Source organism: Maylandia zebra, linkage group LG16, assembly GCF_041146795.1.
Source record: "Maylandia zebra isolate NMK-2024a linkage group LG16, Mzebra_GT3a, whole genome shotgun sequence".
Taxonomy (NCBI): domain Eukaryota; kingdom Metazoa; phylum Chordata; class Actinopteri; order Cichliformes; family Cichlidae; genus Maylandia; species Maylandia zebra.
Window position 1 is genome coordinate 13,597,540 of NC_135182.1, and position 20,084 is coordinate 13,617,623.

Genomic DNA, 20,084 nt, shown 5'->3' on the forward strand with positions numbered 1-20,084 from the left:
AGGATGATTTATAAAAGAGTATAAATATTTAAACAAATATATAAATATACAAAAAACAAAAGGCTAGAGGTTGAAGGCTTAGTTGTAGAGATGACTTTTGATGAGTTTCTTGAAGGACTCCATTGACGGGGCATTGCAAAGCTCTTTTGGGAGAAAGTTCCAGAGGGTGGGAGCTGCCACACTGAAGGCTCTGTCCCATGGCTGGGGATCTTAGCATCTGAGACTTTGTGTATGGGTGGAGCAGGTCACACAGGTACTGAGGGACCCGGGCTTTAAGGGATTTGTAAGTGAGAAGAAGGAACTTGTAAGGATGATCTTATATAAAGAAACACTGAGACTTTGAGTTTGATAGAAAAGAACAAGTTCTGTAAAGGATAAAGGGAAATCTTTGCTTTGTTGCATTGTTGTAGCAGATAAGGGTGTAGGGGTTTGTTGAAGGTGCACATCTCACTGAGTTGGCCCAATTGATTAGTACCCTTGGGAGCCAGGAGGTCCATATTAATGATGTGTGTGTGTGTGTGCGTGTGTGTGTGTTTCAAGTTTCAGTAAAAGAACTGAAAATAAGCTCACGATTGTGCTCAAAATTTTTTTTTTCCTATTCTGTGCTCTTGCAGCAAACACAGCACGCAGTTCTTTTAAATAATGACTTGTTTTACATCTTGAAATCCATTTGTCTTTTTTTTTTAAATCATCAATTAAGTTTTGTGTCATTATTTTTGCCGGCTTCCATCTGTTGGCTTGTCTCTTTTACCTTTTTTTAGTCTCAGTCTCTCTTTCTGCCCTGTGTCTATCTTGGGAGTCAGTATAGACAGAAAGCCTAGGCAAGAGAACGCTGGTGCATAATTCCATCTTCACAGTATGCCACACACCCACTCAGGGTAAAGGAGAAGCTCCAACATTTTAGTCTGCTAAAAACAAAAAGAGGAAGTGGATAGGCAGATTTCCATCCCTTCCTTTCTCAGGTTTCTCTGTTCTCTGGCTGTTATCCCTCAGATCCGAGAGGCTGTTCCAGTCATTTGGTCGCTCACAGTCAGACAGCTGCTGACAGAAATACCTATACGGGGAACAGAACGCAGGGACGTTTTTATCAGCAGACAGACAGTCACACAACGCCACGACTGACAGAGAAATATTCACAGAGCCCAGTCAATATATTTCACAGCAGTTACCTTCTTCGAATGATAAGCTCCAGTTCCCCTCGTAGGCCTAATCTGCAATGCATCAGGGATTATCTCCATGCACCCATACAGAGAATACCTGCAAGAGAATTTCAGTCAGCCCCCCCAATATGTAATTAATGGAAATAATTGGTTTTAGTCCCTTTGTCATCTTTTGATTTCACCAGTCTGCGCTGCATTGCTTAAGCCCGCACACATGCACATTATTCTGTCATTATTGTTTCTTTTCTCCATTAACCCCTCCAGAGTAATCTTTCTTTTTTTTTTATCTTCTGTTGCCTTCTCCCTTCTTTTCTGAAAAGTAAGTGGGATCTCATCCTAAACGTGGTTGTCTGTACTGTATGTGTTGTGAGTGTTGTAGGTAAGTGTGTTGCTGCCATCATCTGGCAGAAATATAAAGCTGCACCCTCAAAGCCGTTACCTCTGGATATCCCACACATAACCTCACACCTTCTGCTTATGAATAGCAATGAAAACCTGCAGATCTCAAGATCAAAAACCTTCATACAACCCGAACTCAGTCTAACCGTTCCCGTTTCCCCCCTCCTTGGTTTCTAACTTAAATCCCTCTCTTCTCATGCTGTCAAGGCCGACTGCATTCTTTAAGAGTGCCCTGCAGTTCTGTTCTGTGCTTAAACTGCCTCTCATCCTCCCTCTGTTAGCTCAAGCAAAGCGAAGCCAATGCTGACACCAAAGAGAAGCTCCCTCTACGACTCAGGATCTTTGAAAAGTTCCCCAACAGACCTCAGATGGTGAAAATTTCCAAGCTTCCATCTGATTTCACTGTTCCCAGGATCAGGTAAACACACAAACACACACCTTAAACACAAAAACTTTACATAATTTGGGCTATTTTTTGTCATGAAGAGAAAATGAAGAACGATATCCACCAGAGCTAAAAAGATACACAGACATTTAAAGTGAGCTAGATTAAATATAGGGACAATGTTATGTTAAGTAGTAATTCTCAGTGTGGGTTTATGAGTGTGGGTTTTAACAGAGACCACCAAAGATGTGAAGCTTTTGAATTCCACCAGTAGTTTCCAGACATTATGCAAACAAAGTAAAAAGTAACGTTTTCATTCCTGCTCCTAGTTTAAAGCAGCTAGTTGGTCATTTGCAAAACAGACTTTTTATGTTCTGCAGCCTTTAGCGGTAAAACTGAACTATATTTGATGCAAAGTCCGGCTCATAATTTAGCTTTATTGTTTAGTTGCCGAGTAGTGCAGGGCCGAGTCCTTCACCCTAAAGAAATCTCCCTCTGCAGCCCATCTGCTGGGTTGCTGCACTAAGAGCTTCCACTGCAGCTGAATTTGCACTGATGTAATTATGCGTCTAAGATAAGCTTTATAAATTTGTGATCGTCTACTTCTGAATATGGATTTCTTTAGGGGGACACCGTACATTAAAATTCATGATATTTCTGTGCGTGCTGTTTGTCGTGTACTTTAGGGAGAGTTTTATGAAGCAGTTCATCGATCGTCAGCAACAGGATACCAGCTGTCTGTTCCGGCGTCTCCCCTCCGCTTCATCCTCCTCTTGTGACCACTCCAAACGCTCAGCAATTGAAGACAACAAATATATTGACCAAAAGGTGCTTTCACAGACTTCTTTGCCTGCTCGCTTACATGCTATTCCTTTCTTTGTCTCTGTGACTGTAAATATACAGCAAAATGAAGCAGATTGCCACGTTGTACCTAATATTTACAGCTGTGTAGGTTTTTTTTTTTTTTTTTAACTGACCGTGCTTTCTTAGCTTCGAAGGTCAATATTTAGCATCCGAGCTCGTAACCTCCTGGAGAAAGAAACTACAATCAATAAAATCCTACGGTAAGACACGACTACACCTGAGTAATTGTGACAAACTGTGCTAAATTTGATTAATACACGTATCGTACGCCAGCTCGCGCATCACAGTGAAATGAGGATATTAATATGCTGCAATAAACTATAATGTAACTTATATTTCTGTAACATGTTCACGTTTCATCCGCCTCTGTTCTAAATTTAACCTGCGCGTACAGACACCTTTTGACCATCTACTCCCTGCTTTTAGGCAATCAGTTATTTGCATGTTTTTGCTTTTTTACAGTAATTCATACACTTTCAGTTTTATACCTTCCTTAAAGACTTGAGTTAAATGTGTTTACAATGCATTATCCATAGTCATAAAAATGCATCGTGGGCTCTGCGTGGGTGAAACTAATAATGTGTGTACATATTAGGTGTAGCTGTGCCACAGCAGCACTCTTGTATTGTTAATGCTTCTCTCTGTTTTTTGTTTTGTTTTGTTTTATTCGGCACACACACACACTCAGACGCACACACAGGCCCACTTCAGACTCATTTACTGTTGCGATGAAGTAAATGGATAATTTGCTGTTCAGCATGGCAGAGCTGGCACTAAGTGCAGATTAGCTTGCCGGCACCGTGTCCAATCCGTCCCCCCTCCCCTTCCATTCCAATATTCTGTCAGTCTGAAAGATAGACAGCTTATCAGTAGTCATAACACGATCTGTCTGGCCAGCCATCCTCCACACAAGCACACAATTAGGCTCACATACCAGCATAGTCAAACACACGCGCAGTCCAGCATACGCAGGAATTCATGCGTGCTTATTGCCAGTAAACAAGCAATCGCTCAGAGTCTCCATAAATGATTAAAGTACACACGTTGCTGGTGCCACAATGTCATTAGCTCTGTTCTGGTACATGGCTCTGCTGTTAGTCAGAACAGACAGTAATGATCAGAGTCTCTCTCTCACTCACACACACACAAACACTGACTAATGGAATGATTCAAACCAGTTTCACAATGGTAGACTAGGTTACTACAGTCCTCTTATGGTTCCAGACTGACAAAAGCCAGAGATGACTTGTTACACTAAAAGATGGACAAGAGCTAACTATCTTGTCACACTAGGGGTGGGAATTCTAGTGCAACTTATGATATTTTGATATCACGATATGCTACAACAACACGGCGATTCTTAGGTGCTTGCAAGGCAGTTATGAATGAGTAACTAAAGAAGGGGAAAATACTCTTAAAAAGGCAAAAGTGTATTTATTGGCAGCACTGTGGTGTCAGTGTTTGTCTGTACTGAGCATTATTTAATATGAAATTTTTTATTAATGTGCCAATTCAGTTACTTCTCTAATATTATGCCCCCCACTGTCAGTAATAGCTGCCATTTTCCTGTCCTTTGAGTTTCTTCCTCTTCACTGCAAGCTGATTAGCTTCAATTAACTGTACCCTCATTCACTGGATAAACAGCACCGTCTGGAATCATGAACTAGTGACTCTGGTGAAGGACCATGTTTAGAGCATCTACATGTCTTTATAAAAAATTGGTACTTGATAACAAGAGGTAGCAAGGCAGTATATAGTTTTATTGGTATTGCAAACTGTATTGTGTCTGTGTTTCCAAGCGCTTGCACAACACAGCGGATACAAAGTGGATCTTTTGAAGGCCAGCCTGCCAAAGAACGCTCCATACTCAGTGTCCAGCATCACGTGCGGCAAGAGCGCAGGTCTGACGTACACTTTGATGCACAGACAGAAACTTAGACACTTGTGCTTTACTGTCGAGACCTTGTATCTTATGGTCTGCTTTTTGCGTCTGCAGATCTCTGCGACATGGTTCTACTAGTCAGAGGATCAGCCGAGGGAAATCGCTGGAGACTCTCACTCAGGATGTCAGTACAAAGTCACATCCCAGCACATACTTTGCACTAGGCTTGTTTGTTGCCAGATAAAGCGCTTCTGATTCTATGGTCCTTAAAAATATATCTCAGTATATGCAAGAAGTGTAAGAAGATGACAGGGAATTTCTGTAATAAAAAAATGAGTCATATATATTGTCTATTTTTTTCTTTCCCCAGCATTCCAGCACAGTGCGTTATCGTAATGCCCAGAGAGAGGATAGCGAGATCAAGATGATCCAAGAAAAGAAAGAACAAGCTGAAATGAAAAGGTTTTCACACACAATATTATAATTACGTTAAATCAAGTTCTTCACCAAAAAGTAACTCAGTTAAGTATGGCTAAACAATGGTTTATTCTCTGACGTGATTGATATGAAGTCACTGGTATTTTCTCCACGTCTTTGCTTGTGTGGCTGAGCAGGAAGGTTCAGGAGGAGGAGCTGAGGGAGAACCATCCTTACTTCGATAAGCCTCTTTTTATCGTGGGGCGTGAGCACCGTTTCAGGAACTTCTGCAGGATGATTGTTCGAGCTCGCTTCAATGCGTAAGACTGGTCTTAAATCTAAACTAACAGACACACACACATACAGTGTTTATATGAATCTTTGTAGTAAGAAAATGTTTTGAACCTTATGTTTTCTGTCTGTCTGTATGTTTTTTTTGTGTGTTTTTTTTGTTTTTCTATGACTTCATATGTAGATCAAAAACTGATCCAATAACTGGAGCAGTGAAGAACACCAAATACCACCAGCTGTAGTAAGTGTGATGAATTATTGATTGCCTGACTCTCCATCGATCTGTTCATTGTGCAACAGTGGAATACTCATTAATTCTGTGGCTTATTATTTGTCTGTTGTGCTTCCCCAAACTGTGGTAAGGAATGAAAATTGTGAAGTGAAGAGCTGTGAAATATATTTCACCCATTATGCAGCCTGATAGTAATTCAGCCGAGCAGAGAAACTGATTACTGAAGTGAGAAGCAGAGCAGTCCTTTGTATCAGATACCGTTGGTGCCTGGGGACATCTTGCTGTAAAACAGATCGGCCTGCTCACACGTGCACACAGACACACACACACTAAGATTTATTCACTCTCACTTTCTGATACCTTTCCCCACTCATCCTTGTTCTCTCTTTGTCTTGCCGTACCTATCTTTTTTTATATTGTATTAGTGTTTTTCTGGCTAGCAAACCAAATTGCTCTCTTGGCCTACTTACTGTATACCAAACCTACTTTTTCTTTGCGTGAAATCTGATGTGCGTTTCCCTGCAGTGATCTTCTGGGCTTAGTCACCTATCTGGACTGGGTTATGATTGTTGTGACCATCTGCTCTTGCATCTCCATGATGTTCGAATCCCCCTTCACCAGGGTTATGCACGCCCCCACCCTTCAGGTATTAAAAAGATGACTGATGGTTCATGAACAGTCAAGCGCAGGGATAAATGCACTAAACCAGTGGCGTCTGTTTCAGATTGGGGAGTATGTATTTGTGATCTTCATGAGCATTGAGCTCAACCTGAAGATCATGGCCGACGGTCTGTTCTTCACCCCGACAGCTGTCATCAGAGACTTTGGAGGCGTCATGGACATCTTTATCTATCTCGTGAGAAATCTAATATAAATATTGCTTCATTGTGTTTTTCCATTTAGTCGAGTGAGGGTACATAGACCAAATGCAAAGATATTATGCATTTTTGTTTGCTATTAACTATTATAGGAGTATTTTGGACCTTTTAACATTCATATGACTTTCCAGAAAATTTTACATCTGACAACCACCTCACAGATTTGTTGTTGCTGCAAATGTTGCCTTACTTAGAGTTACACAGTAACCATATGAATCAAAAACTGTATCCAGTTTTAGTGCCTTACTATCATGATTTTTTTTGAAAGCTGCAGTTTTGATGTGAAATAGAAGTGGTCAATAGAAGAAATATTTTATGCTGAATGTTATTCAGGCTTCAAAGTTGGAGAGTCTTTGGTTTGGGTTCAGTAGATCAGGTTTGTCCAATGTTTAGTACTGAGAGAAATGAAAAGAGAATGGATAGTTTCAGTGTTGTTGTTGGAAACTAAAATATGAATCACGTTGCTGTAAAATCAGTAGGATGCTATTCATGCTTGCTTTGCTGTGTTCGCTGTAGGTGAGTCTGATCTTTCTGTGCTGGCTACCTCCTGACGTTCCTCCTGAGTCTGGGGCTCAGCTGCTGATGATGCTGCGCTGCCTGCGTCCGCTCAGGATCTTCAAGCTGGTACCCCAGATGAGGAAGGTGGTGCGGGAGGTTCTCAAAGGATTCAAGGAGATTTTTCTGGTTAGCACCTGTTTGCATTTTCCACCTGTGTGTGGCAGAGTGTGTGACTTTTTTTTTAATATACCAGATAACAAGACAAATAGATTATTTTATCTACAGTAGCGGCAGATTATTGTTTTTTATTAATGAGGGAAACAAAAAAAAAACCTTCTCGTGAATTTCGATTAATATAACTCAGTCTTCTCTTACAGGACTTACTATTTTTGCAGGAGAACTATTTAAATAGGGTTCAAATATTTGTTTAAATCAAAATGAACTTTTCTTACCTTAAACTTGATACCTTACCTTCAACCTGACCGCCACACTGCTTATAAAATAAAGTGACACTGCTCAGGAATTTCAGAAAACAAATGGGAAGCTGTATAAAATACAGTAAATGCAATAAAGGAAATAAAGTCACAATACAGTGCTTTAAAGATCATAATGCACAGCATGTCGAACAGAAACATTTTTTGTACCAGTCTGTAAATAATAAACAGTTTGAACTTGACGTCAACATCAAGAAGGATTTTGACGTCGTTTCAGTTAAGTTGACCAACTTAACTGAAATTTCTCATCCATGGGATAATAAAGGTTTATTCTATTCTATTAATTGAAATTTAGAAAGCAAAATATTTTCCCATCCATGCTTATTTTAGCTACTCAAAAGTTTGAGGTATTCCCTATTGTACTTTTTTGTTTCATATCTGCCAACTGAGACTGCAGGCGGAGTGTTTAGTAATTTTTTTTTAAAAGAGTGTTAAATAATTAATGCCCAAATTTCACATTTCTTTTTTTTTTAAATTCATCTGATCAGTGACTTAGTGATGGCTTAACTTGCATTAGTGCTCACAGTGGCTTCTTCTTATACCCCATTATGTATATTAACCAATTTTATTACAAACTGAGCGCAACTTTTTTCTAAACGGACAGCATGTACCAGCTTTTCTGGAAACTGAATATAGTTATAGTTGTGTTACAATGTTATAGTTACAAAAAATGTGCTGTAGTTATTGATTTTTACTCTGTCTGATTGATTTTCCTGGCTGAGGTTTCTACATCCACTGCTCTCATACTTGGATTATGTTCAACTTGTGTCTTAAATTCCTGATTGATTTTTCTGCAGGTTTCCATTCTGCTCCTCACGCTGATGCTGGTGTTCGCAAGCTTTGGAGTTCAACTGTTCGCCGGAAAGCTTGCCAAGTGCAACGACCCCAGTGTTCTTAAACGGGTACAGCAAGAAACTCCTCACTGACCCACTGTTCTACACTTCCTGCAGAGAACTACAGGCTGAATAAGTAGAAGGGGCCTCCCCAGTCAAATCAATAAACCAGTGTTTCCTTTTATCCTATTTTCTTAACAACAGTCCTCACGCTTTTTTCAGCTTGTGCTAGAACAAAACCTTTTATTTTATAAACAGTTGTTCCAAGATAATTGACTATATCTAGAAAAGTATTTCTTATTTAAGTTAAATGCAAGTGCTTTTTATTTAAGTCTACTGTAATGCACTAGACTTCATTATTGTGAAAGTCTTTGGGTATATTATTTTCATAAATCATGAATCCAAAAATAGCCCTTTTCTTCCATTTCATTAAATGTTCTGATTATTGTTCCTTTCTGTGTTTTGCTGTTAAACTTTGTGGCCTGTCACAGGAGGATTGTCACGGGATATTCCGAATAAACGTCAGTGTTTCCAGAAATCTGAACCTGAAACTGAAGCCTGGAGAAAAGAAACCAGGTTTCTGGGTACCACGGGTCTGGTAAGACTTGTTTTTCTGCTTGTGTGTGCATTTGTTTTTGCACAGCCAGTCATTAATGCACACATTATGACCTCTTCTAGGGCCAATCCACGAAATTTTAATTTTGACAATGTGGGAAATGCCATGCTGGCTCTGTTTGAAGTGCTCTCACTAAAAGGGTGGGTGGAGGTCCGAGATGTCATTATTCACCGTGTTGGACCGGTACTGATCCTTAACATTTCATATAACAATGAATTTTCTCATTTTATGCCTGCAGTGCGTCAGCTGCTCTACACATTTTCTAACTCTTTGTGTCTGCAGATCCATGGCATCTACATTCATGTCTTTGTGTTTCTGGGATGTATGATTGGACTCACTCTGTTTGTGGGTGTTGTCATTGCAAACTTCAATGAGAACAAGGTAAGAGCCGTACTGCGTATACATTATAGTAGATACACCTTCTTGCCTTTTATTGCCTACCACCATACTGTGTGGTATGTGGGGCATTATGGTGTCACTCTGACCACTAGTTAAACAAAACTGACCAATTAAAATGCATCTTGTTTTAGATTTTTGTGAGGCGTGTTCCCCTGTTGTTTGGCATCAGATAGAATAGTGCAACACAAATTAAACCTGGTGATGGTGCAGTTATGTGGTACTCCTTCTAGGCCTCTAGGCTTACAACCACGAGGAGTTAAGATTGTGTCTCATCTCAACAGGGTACTGCTCTGCTAACAGTGGACCAGAGAAGATGGGAGGATCTGAAGAGTCGATTGAAAATAGCCCAACCTCTACACCTACCCCCTCGCCCAGGTTTGAGTGTACATAATAAAATAACATAATACATTTCACCAATGGTTTGCAAAACACAGCTGCAGGCAGCAATAAGAGAACCAAGAAATAGGAACATTTTTTTAAATATACTTTTTTTGCAACATCCCCCAGTGACTGTGTGCAAAACCTGGTAACCAACTACAAGTAACGGCTTACTACTCTGCCATAACAAGTCACGTTTTGGGGATCAAATAGTTTTTTCACTCAATGACAGGCAAATCAATTTATAACGTTTATGCAATGTCTCCCCCAATCACAGTTTTGGTAAACTCTTTTAGTACAGCAGTTAAAAAAAGGTTAAAATAGTCAAACATTACAGTTGAAAAAAAAACTAACTAACTAGCACATCGCACATATAAGACGGCATTAAGTGGCTCAGTATGACAGTGTTATTCATATGTGACCCGCAACAGCACTGGAACTCTGTCACTGAATTACATGTCATTGCTTTCTTTTGCTGCCTGCAAGTGGAAATATTTGTTCAGACTTTATCTGATTTTCCTACCTGAGTTGAAGAAAACTGCCAGCTTTATTACAAAGTAAAATCATGCGGCTGCTCTCCCTTTAGTGATTAGAGTCATGAGAACAGTAGAAGTGCCTCAGAGGCAGTGTGGGAAATTGTCTGTTAGTACAGTTGAGGCTGAGAGCTAACAGAAAATCAATCGCTTAAGTTTTAGTCATCACCGCCGCTTATTCCAGCACCATCAACCTGACTTTGATCCTCATCCAAAGGTCTTCAGTGCAGGCACCACTCACTCACTCACTACCCGTGGTTCATTAAAACACTGAGCTGGTCTGTGCTCACACAGTCACATCCAAAGTACTTACAAACACTCTTTGTGGCCAGCAGTCATATAGTATATAGACTCACAACCTGCAGATTTCATTGTTTGATTTTCCTTGTTTTTTCATTTGATATTAAATGATCCTTGAAAGTGGGCAAAAGAAACCACTATATAATATTTAGGAACATTATATTTTTGAAATATGATGCTTAAGTAGGTTAAAAGTGTCTCACAAACACAACACAACACGTCATGCCACTAAAGAAACAGCTGAGAAACAAAGGCATTGACGTTTATCAGTCTGGAAAGAGTTACAAAGCCATTTCTAAGGCTTTGGGACTCCAGTGAACCACGATGAGAGCCATTATCCACAAATGGAGGAAACTTGGAACAGTGGTGAGCGTTCCCAGGATTAACCTATCAAATTACTCTAAGAGTCCATCAACGACTCATCCAGGAGGTCGCAAAATAACCCAGAACAACATCTGAAGAACTGCAGGCCTTACCTGCCTCAGTTAAAGTCACAGTGCATGTTTCATCAAAAAGGAAGAGAGTGGGCAAGAATGGCCTCAGTGGAACAATCCAACTCGAATATTCTGTCGACTGACGAGAAAAAAGTGGGACTTTTTGGAAGGTTGTAGTCCCGTTACGTCTGGTGTAAAATGAACAGCATTTCAAAGAACAGTCAGTGAAACATGCTGGTGGGGCTTCCTTGCTGCCTCATGATGCTGTCATTGATGAAATCATGAATTTTGCTCTCTAACAGAAGATCCTGTAGGAGAATGTCCGGCCATCAGTTCATACCCTGAAGTTCAAGCACACATTGGGTAATGCAGGAGGACGATCTCTTAATGACTCAAAAAAAGACAAAACAAAATGAAGTTTTTGGAGTGACCCAATCAAAGATCGTCTGATTGAGATGTTTGGCATGACCTTTAACAGGCCGTTCATGCTCAAAAACCCTCCAGTGTGTCTGAATTAAACAATTCTGCAAAGAGGAGTTGGCCAAAGTGATCTGAAAGGCTCATAGAATAAAAGTCGCAAAGACACTGCATTCAGACTATGAATGTATTCTGCCTTAGATAACTTAGATTTGATAAGATTAGAAAGGTTTTCTAAATATGCTTAAGAGGATCAACATTTTGGTTCATGAAGTGCAGAAGCTGCCGTTTGAGACAGCCTGTCCAAAAAACTTGCCAAATTCACAAAAACTTAAGCATGTTGGCATGTTTTTCCCTTTATCTACTTGAATAAATATGCTGCACTAAAGTCTCATTGGCCAGGTAATAATAATCGAACAGTCTATGAGTGCCATCTGTTGGACAGTAGGGGTTACTACTGAAAGTTAAATCACCCGGGTTATTCAATACAAGAGCCTTTTCAGACATTTATAACTGATCACTGATGATCAAAAATGCCACAGTTCTCCAAAATCGTTGTTTAGGTTTCACTGAATTTTTTTGCCTTCTTTTGTGCTTGACAGAGAACGGAGGTTTCCGGGCCAAGATGTACGACATTACTCAGCATCCCTTCTTCAAACGGGGCATTGCTGTGCTGGTACTGGCACAATCCGTCCTCCTCTCAGTCAAGGTAACACCTCATTTAACAGTATATGACGCCGTATTACCTGAGAGTGCTTCTAATTGTCTTTGTTCAGTTTACACTCTCAGCTGGCTTTTTAATTATCGCAGATGTGAACCCAATTTTATATGTATGAACTGACGTCGGTCTTTTTGTGTTTTTCCTCAGTGGAATGTAGGTGATGACGGTGTAACATTTCCCCTTGCCACTATGTCTGTAGTTTTTACCTTCATATTCGTCCTGGAGGTGAGCCTGTTTTGGGGGGGATGGCTGGGGTATTTGTAATGTACCTGAGTGGCTTTATTTACTTTACTGCTGCTGTTGTTTTATAGGTGACAATGAAGCTGATAGCCATGTCCCCCGCTGGTTACTGGCAGAGTCGACGAAATCGGTATGACCTCCTGGTTACATCGCTCGGTGTCATCTGGATTGTTCTGCACTTTTCCTTACTGGTTAGAAAAATCTGTTAAACAAATTCAAATTCAGTCAGTATTATTGATTTTTTTTCACTACAGCTAAAATTACTGTACAATTTTCTACTCCAGAATGCGTACACCTACATGATGGGCACATGTGTGATTGTCTTCAGGTTCTTCACAATATGTGGGAAACATGTGAGTACATTAGTCAACAAATAAGATAAAGTACTTTATCCAAATAGATTTTCTAGTGTAGGAATAAAATTCTGCTTTTTCACCTTTGTGTACGATCTTAAAGGTGACACTAAAGATGCTGCTGCTCACTGTAGTCGTCAGCATGTACAAGAGCTTCTTCATCATCGTGGGGATGTTTCTCCTTCTTCTCTGCTATGCATTTGCTGGAGTTGTTCTCTTCGGAACCGTCAAATACGGAGAGAACATAAACCGGTAATCATTGCTTTTCCGATCTTTATTATGAAATTTCCCACTCGTGGGACTAATAAAGGTATCTTATCATTATCATTATTATTATTATTACTATTTTTTTCAATAAACAATACAGGATGTAAGCAGCGGGTACAGTAAAGGAGTTCTTTACACAGTTGTGTCAGTGTGTCTATCTCCTTCAATCGCAGGCATGCCAACTTCTCCACAGCAGGCAAGGCTATCACTGTTCTCTTCCGTATTGTCACAGGAGAAGATTGGAATAAAATCATGCATGACTGCATGGTAAGATGGGCTGCGGGTACAGTGCACTTCCCCATAGACAAATGTGAAGTGGTTTCTGGGGCCATTTCAGTGCAGTAGGAGGATTTGATTGTTGTCTTTAGTGCTCACAGCATAATATTGTGGTTACTTCTTTATATTTCTATTATTTGGCCATACCCCGCTGATCTCAATGTTGCCGTTCTTCTTAAACCACTTTATTAAAAAAACAAAAAAGAGGACCAGTGGACACTGTTAATATTAGCCATATAAGTAAATAAGAAAACATGTTTAACATGGTTTCTTAGAATATTTGATGTTTGTTTTAATATCTGTTGGTTGATGCAATTTTTTCCCCCTCCCCAGGTGCAACCACCATTTTGCACCCCAGATAAACATCGCTACTGGGAGACGGACTGTGGCAACTATGCTGGAGCACTCATATACTTCTGCTCTTTCTATGTCATTATAGCCTACATCATGCTCAACCTTCTTGTAGGTCAGTCAATTTTTTGTTATTTATAACCTTGTAATGTCATCTTATTGACTCACCTTTAATGTCGGGTCCAAAAACTAGGTAACTTGTTATATTTTATGATTTGATTTGGGTTAGTACAGTTTAGTTTAGGCAAAAGGATAATGATATCAATATAAACTAGAAAATGTATTTTCTGAAGAAACTGCAGTGCGAATGCTGATAGCTGAATGTTTTAAGCTGAAATGACATAAATGCTGAATTTAAGTTAAAAATGTTGAATGAGATTAAAAATACAGAAATTTTCACCTGAAAACAAAAGTTCAGAACTGCTAAAAGCCGATGTTCACACAGATGAAGTTGAAAAGTAGGTGAACATGTTTAACCTCCTAAGACCCGAACTCTTCCACGACATGCATTTTTAATTTCTCCTTGATATTTGGGCATATTGAGGCCCAATTAATGTAAAAACAAAGAATTACCAGATTTTTTTTTTACCTTTTTTTTTTTAAAAGAAAAATAAGAGCCACATATGAGGATATTTGTTTAAAATTTTGATAGAACAGTAGCAGTACAATGTCCTCGTAAGTAGAAATCAGGCCCATGTTGAGCAAAATTGAGTATTTTGTGATGTCCACATATGTGGACGCCAGGTCCTAGGAGGTTAAAATGTAAATTAGAAAAAGCTGACTAATGACAAAAGAAAAGTTAGAGTCAGAAAACATCTGAATGACAGGAGCGATTTAACAAGTGGGGTCTTTCCTACTGTTGAGACAAACTCCTGACTAAAAATACAGTGTATTTATATGGGTCGGTTAGAAGGTTATCCCTCTACTTGGATTCACACAGTTCAAAAAGTTTACTTTTCTGAGCATTGAAAGACACACTGTTGGAAAGAGAACAACGATGGCCACGTTTTGAGAGTAAAATGAAGGCTGCAGAGCAAACACTGTGCACACAGCAGCAGTTGAAAGAAGTTTTTAAGATTAATCTTAGCATAAAAAATAGCATGAAACTTAAACTGGAACTGAAGAAAAAGTATAACGTTTTAAAGTTTGATTGGTGGCTCTAGGTCAATGAATGTGGAAGTAGTTAGAGTTGAAAAATGAGTAAGTTGAATGAGAATTTGAAGATTCCCCTATTGAAATACATGTCACAATGAAAACTCATAGATAGAGGAACTGGTATTATTGAATATTTCTGCGTGTGTGTATTAATATCTCTTTTTGTGTCTGCAGCCATCATTGTGGAGAACTTCTCTCTGTTCTACTCCACTGAGGAGGACCAGCTGCTGAGCTATAATGACCTGAGGCACTTTCAGATCATCTGGAACATGGTGGATGACAAACGGGAGGTGAGAAATTAGCAAGAGGAGAGTGGGCACAGTTACCATGGCAACATCTCTGGCCATGATAAAACCATAGTTGGTGGCACATTGACTGTTATGAAGCAAAATACTTTTTTTCCAGCTTATTGGAACACACTAGTGGCCAAATATGTTTGCTTAGAATGTCGTCCCCAGTCGCTGAGATATCAGGTCACTTTCTGTTTGGGACCTTCATAGTTCCTTTGCTATGAAAATCAAAGGTTCATAAAATATGATTTAGGTTGTTGAAGAACTTTAGAAACAATCTTAGTTACTTTGTGAGTAAAAAAATCTAAATGCAGTTGATATTTTACAGCTTTTGAAATACACCTAAATCCCAGGATTTCAGGCTTTTAAAGTTCGTTGCATAATTTCTTAATTTACCCCGTGAACTGTGTGACCATCTCTCTCCAGGGTGTAATCCCCACATCCAGGGTGAAGTTTCTGCTTCGTCTGCTTAGAGGCAGGCTGGAGGTGGACCTGGACAAAGACAAGTTGCTGTTTAAACACATGTGCTATGAGATGGAGCGACTTCACAGCGGAGGAGATGTGACCTTTCACGATGTGCTCAGGTGACTGAGATCACACATAGATGCAGAAGATTAACCCTGAAATAAATACCTTCCATTGCTAGTGGCCTGGGATAATTTAGAAATAGTTTTTTTCTTTAGTAAATGTACCTGTCTCACAATGTCTAGAAAACATTCAAGAAGCTTTTGTTTAATGTTTTGTTGTGTGATGCATATCATAAACTTTATATCTTAAGTGTTGCTTGCAGTTTAGAAGCTGCTTGAGTGGTGAGTAAGACTGGAAAAGCACTTTATAAATACAAGCACTTTACAGGTATGTACCTGTCTGTTGGTGCTTTGCACCTGCAAACACTGGTGCCCACAATGTAAGAAATTAGAGTCCATTTCTTCTGAGCCTATTGAGATTAAACTGAGACTAAAGCAGAGATCAGAAGAGGAGTTTGGGGGTCATATTTAAACATGTTCAAATCCACACATATGCTTTTTTGCCACTGCTTTGAATCCACTGACTAGTTTGCAAAAAACAAGTTTTGTTCCTTAAGTGTTAGTTAATATTTAATGAATATTGATTATTATAAAGGTTAGTGATCTTAGGTCTTATATGGGACACTCTCCCTTCTCTCTGAAGCATTAATTAAGGATTGATCGTACATCTTTTAATGTCAGACGGGCTCTTATTACATTCTAAATTAATCTGTAGTTCAAAATGTGTTGTAGACATTTATCAAGGAATTCTGGGCCCTGCTTTAAAGGCATAGAATACGGTCAGTATGGAAGTGTTAAACAGTAACCTAAAATTCATATCAAAGTAATGAGTCACATTGTTTAAACCTGAATCAGGGGATAAAAACCTCTTTTAAGTGCTTCTCATGTTTCCAGTATAAACAGTTGGCAATGTAGAGAGACGCAAATGATGTCATTTTTTAAATATCTGAAATTTTTAATCAGGTGACATCACATTCACCACTTTTAATTCTACCAAACCTATAACTAAATATCTCTCTTTTCTGTATGTTTTTGCATGTGTGTGTGTGTGTGTGTGTGTGTGTGTGTGTGTGTGGTTTGTTGTTTGTGTATGTGTGTAATCGTGCAGCATGTTGTCATACCGCTCAGTGGACATAAGAAAGTCTCTCCAGCTGGAGGAGCTGTTGGCAAGGGAACAGCTGGAGTACACCATTGAGGAAGAGGTTGCCAAGCAGACCATACGCATGTGGCTCAAGAAATGCCTCAAACGCATCCGGGCGGTTAGTGTCTTAACAGAAAACACATAGTCATGCTTTGTGTTTTGTTCCCCTGCAGTATCCGCAGTATTGTAAACATGCACGACACTGACCACGAATGTATGCGTGCGTTCACAGAAGCAGCAGCAGTCGTGTAGCATCATTCACAGCCTGAGAGAGAGCCAGCAGCAGGAGCTGAACCGGTTCCTCAACCCTCCCAGCATAGAGACCACAGTGCCAAGTGAAGACCACAATGCTAACAACCCAGACAACCCCTCACAGCCTGAGGTAAAGCCCCGCATCTATACCACCACTCCATACACAGCCAACACATGCTCACAGCGTGATTTATAGCAAGCACATAATATAATCTGCGGGTGTGCGCTTGCATTGGTGAAACAAAGGATCTCTCCTCTTTGTTTAGATGAGTGGCCTCCAGCAGCTTCGGAGCCCCACGTTGTCAGACAGAGGAGGGTACAGGCAGGACTCCTCGGACCTGGGGAGACCACAGAGGAAGCTGGGACAGTGGCGGCTGCCTGCAGGTGTGTCTGCTGTAGTGTGCTGTCTACGTACTGTAAGAGGCAACATTTCTTTAGAGGGCGTTCTGTAAAAGTGAAAAGTTTTTTGCTCAAGTTTCTCTCTGCCGTGGGAAAATCCAGGCAGTCTGTTTATGAGCTTCAATGTTTTAAAAAAGACATCACCTCATCTTGACACACTCTCGCTTACAGCGGCACGCAGTGAATGTCCATTTGTGGTGGAATTGGTAATATAACATCATAAATTACATGCAGACATCACAAGACTCAGGGTGTGAATGTCTTTCATTCTCAGGTCGCACGAGTGTCAAGTCTATTGTTTGCAAGATGAACCCCGTCAACGACGAGGCTTCTTCAGGGTCAGAGGTGAAGAAGTGGTGGACCCGTCAGCTGACCGTCGAGAGCGACGAGAGCGGCGACGACCTCATTGACATTTAGAGATGAGCTGCGCGGCATCCTGCGGTGTTTTATAGATGAGCTTGGAATCTTGCTGGTTGACTCCAGTTGTTTCATTTTCTCTTGCTGTAACCCGACCAATGGAAACAAAAATGTTTAGCTCTTTTTTCTGATCGAAAAGCTTGGCAGGACGTGTGCGGAGGCTGTCGATGAGCCATCGATCCGGCAGACAGAATTTCTTTAGGTTTGGCATCGGAATGACTGTTTTTTCCACAGTTTCCACTCATTATAATGAGGACTTTTTTCTATGCAGGCACATATGGTGTTAAAGATTATTCAATGACCGAGGCCATGGCGTGTAATACAAACCAAGAAGCTGCTGCTGTATGTGTTTTCTACTGTTTCGTGTCAATATTTGACACTGGCCATTGTGCTGTTGCAGCTCCAGTTTCTGACATCCTTTCATGTTGATGCTCTGTCTCTGTTCTTCTGTTTTAGTCAGTGTTTTCCCATGACGTCTCTGGTGGTCTTCAGTATTACTCATATAAATGTTGATTTCCTCATAGTCACTTTATACTTAAACCAGACCTCTTGTTCTTGTTGGTGGAACAAGCTACATAAATGAAACTTTTAGATTGATGACTGTGAATGTAATTAATACATCTATCCGAATTTGTGTGGCATTAAAACGTTAACTATTTTGTAAATTATTATAAATTCTTAGCTTTATCAAGTATTCAATTCTTCTATTAAATAAAGGCCCAAACTTGTTGGGCATTTATGAGGTAAAAGACTGAGCAGACTGTTTTACTTTCCTTTACATTCAATTGCATACTTTTACAGGATACCTTCGAACAAGGCAACTTAAAGATTTATAGTTAAGTTCTTAATATAACCAGTCATTTATCTCCGTTCTTAGCAAGTTCGATTATGGGGTAAGTCACAGCATAAACCACGTAATATTCCACTATAAAATTTGAAAAGCATAAAAGCTAAAAGTTTTTACATTTTTTAAAACAGTTAGGTGTCTATAATGCATGGTGTTTTAACAAAAATCAAGGCTCTTGTGATTAAATATGCTGTTCACAGACAGAAAATAGATAGGGATAGATAGGAGCTATACGGTGGTGGTGTCCTCTCACAGTCTAAATATATAGGTGTTTTAAGTTAATTTGGAGAACTGGCCGTGGGTGTGAATGCGTTGGCCCTTTGATGACCTGGCGACCTGTCACGAGTGTATCCTGCGTCTTGCCGGTGTCAGCTGGGGTAGCCTCCAGAGCCCAGTGACTAAAATATATAACAGTTTTATTCAAGAACCAGAAAATGCTGTCATTTCTGGCATTTGCACTCAATGCCATTGCCATTTTAGAATAGGTCACTGATGTCTTCAGTGGAATTGCCAAACAAGTTAAGCTTTGAGCACATGCTGTACAGTATGATGCTAAAACGGATTTAAAATTTCAACCTTTCAAACTTCCAAAAAGCATCCAATAAATTGAAAACCCGATCTTTTAAAAGATCATTTTAAATGCCGGTTTAGTGTCATGTGATACAAACTCAACACTGAAACAGAAATGTTGAATTTTTATTGTTCTGAACATTTAATTATCAGGAGCACACATCCCCCCCTTCCTATCATGACTTGTTTTTAATTCCAGACGAGTTCACTTTATAGGAAAATTAATTAGCCTTCTATCTAACATATGATTAGACTAGCAACGAGGGTAATTGACTGAACAGATGCTGTTTAATGATTCTCCTCATATGGATCTGCTCAAAGAAAATGGTCTCAACACTGTGTCTGGATTACACTGCCCTCTCCTGGACACAAGCGGTCCTGATGAGCCATACTGTGCAACTTTGATCAGTCTGGCGGATTCTACAGCTAGGCTGACGGGAGGAAGCGAATGCATTATTTACTCCTTCCTCTCCTTCTCGCTTCCTCCTTTGCATATCACCCCTGTTGAGTTACTGCTTATCCTGGTGCTCAGCACTTTCTCCGTTTCACAGCGATGACCTATGATGACAGCCCTGTCGTCTGCTATGAGCAGCTTGCTGTGTATCTAGATGAGCTCAGTTTCTAGCCAACCATCCAGGTCAGTGTGTGTCCACAAAATGAAATGTAGCCAGTCCACTGTGAGCACAGGGAACTCTGCCATTCGCACAAACAAACAGATAAACAGACGTGAGCGTATAAGCCTCTAATTTATTTCTTGTGTTCCTTTGATGATGTATAATGACTCTGGGTCATACTGGAGCTAATTGACTAATGCTCTCAAATTCATACTAAAGTATTTTCCCTTAACAAGGGTCCTTGTTTGACACAG

The 20,084-nt window shown here is 39.9% G+C and overlaps 1 protein-coding gene across 5 annotated transcripts in view; it reads left to right on the plus strand.

The window, feature by feature from the left end:
- The window catches only part of nalcn (sodium leak channel, non-selective), a 74,310-nt gene extending 55,768 nt beyond the window's left edge, over positions 1–18,542 (plus strand). For 4 of the 5 annotated variants that reach the window (XM_004567966.2, XM_004567968.2, XM_012923776.2 and 1 more), the window contains 29 exons: positions 1,841–1,977; positions 2,631–2,772; positions 2,935–3,008; positions 4,608–4,709; positions 4,805–4,874; positions 5,061–5,152; positions 5,305–5,427; positions 5,583–5,639; positions 6,156–6,276; positions 6,355–6,486; positions 7,025–7,192; positions 8,298–8,402; positions 8,825–8,931; positions 9,012–9,132; positions 9,232–9,330; positions 9,630–9,723; positions 12,013–12,119; positions 12,279–12,356; positions 12,443–12,562; positions 12,656–12,724; positions 12,828–12,976; positions 13,165–13,258; positions 13,601–13,733; positions 14,948–15,063; positions 15,490–15,647; positions 16,699–16,849; positions 16,964–17,113; positions 17,250–17,367; positions 17,657–18,542. In XM_004567966.2, coding sequence (XP_004568023.1) covers positions 1,841–1,977; positions 2,631–2,772; positions 2,935–3,008; positions 4,608–4,709; positions 4,805–4,874; positions 5,061–5,152; positions 5,305–5,427; positions 5,583–5,639; positions 6,156–6,276; positions 6,355–6,486; positions 7,025–7,192; positions 8,298–8,402; positions 8,825–8,931; positions 9,012–9,132; positions 9,232–9,330; positions 9,630–9,723; positions 12,013–12,119; positions 12,279–12,356; positions 12,443–12,562; positions 12,656–12,724; positions 12,828–12,976; positions 13,165–13,258; positions 13,601–13,733; positions 14,948–15,063; positions 15,490–15,647; positions 16,699–16,849; positions 16,964–17,113; positions 17,250–17,367; positions 17,657–17,799 — 3,330 coding nt within the window. In that variant the 3' untranslated portion in view covers positions 17,800–18,542. The remainder of the gene's footprint in view (positions 1–1,840; positions 1,978–2,630; positions 2,773–2,934; positions 3,009–4,607; positions 4,710–4,804; positions 4,875–5,060; positions 5,153–5,304; positions 5,428–5,582; positions 5,640–6,155; positions 6,277–6,354; positions 6,487–7,024; positions 7,193–8,297; positions 8,403–8,824; positions 8,932–9,011; positions 9,133–9,231; positions 9,331–9,629; positions 9,724–12,012; positions 12,120–12,278; positions 12,357–12,442; positions 12,563–12,655; positions 12,725–12,827; positions 12,977–13,164; positions 13,259–13,600; positions 13,734–14,947; positions 15,064–15,489; positions 15,648–16,698; positions 16,850–16,963; positions 17,114–17,249; positions 17,368–17,656) is intronic. The other variant, XM_004567967.2, reaches the window with a different exon arrangement.
- The last annotated feature ends 1,542 nt before the right edge of the window (positions 18,543–20,084 follow it).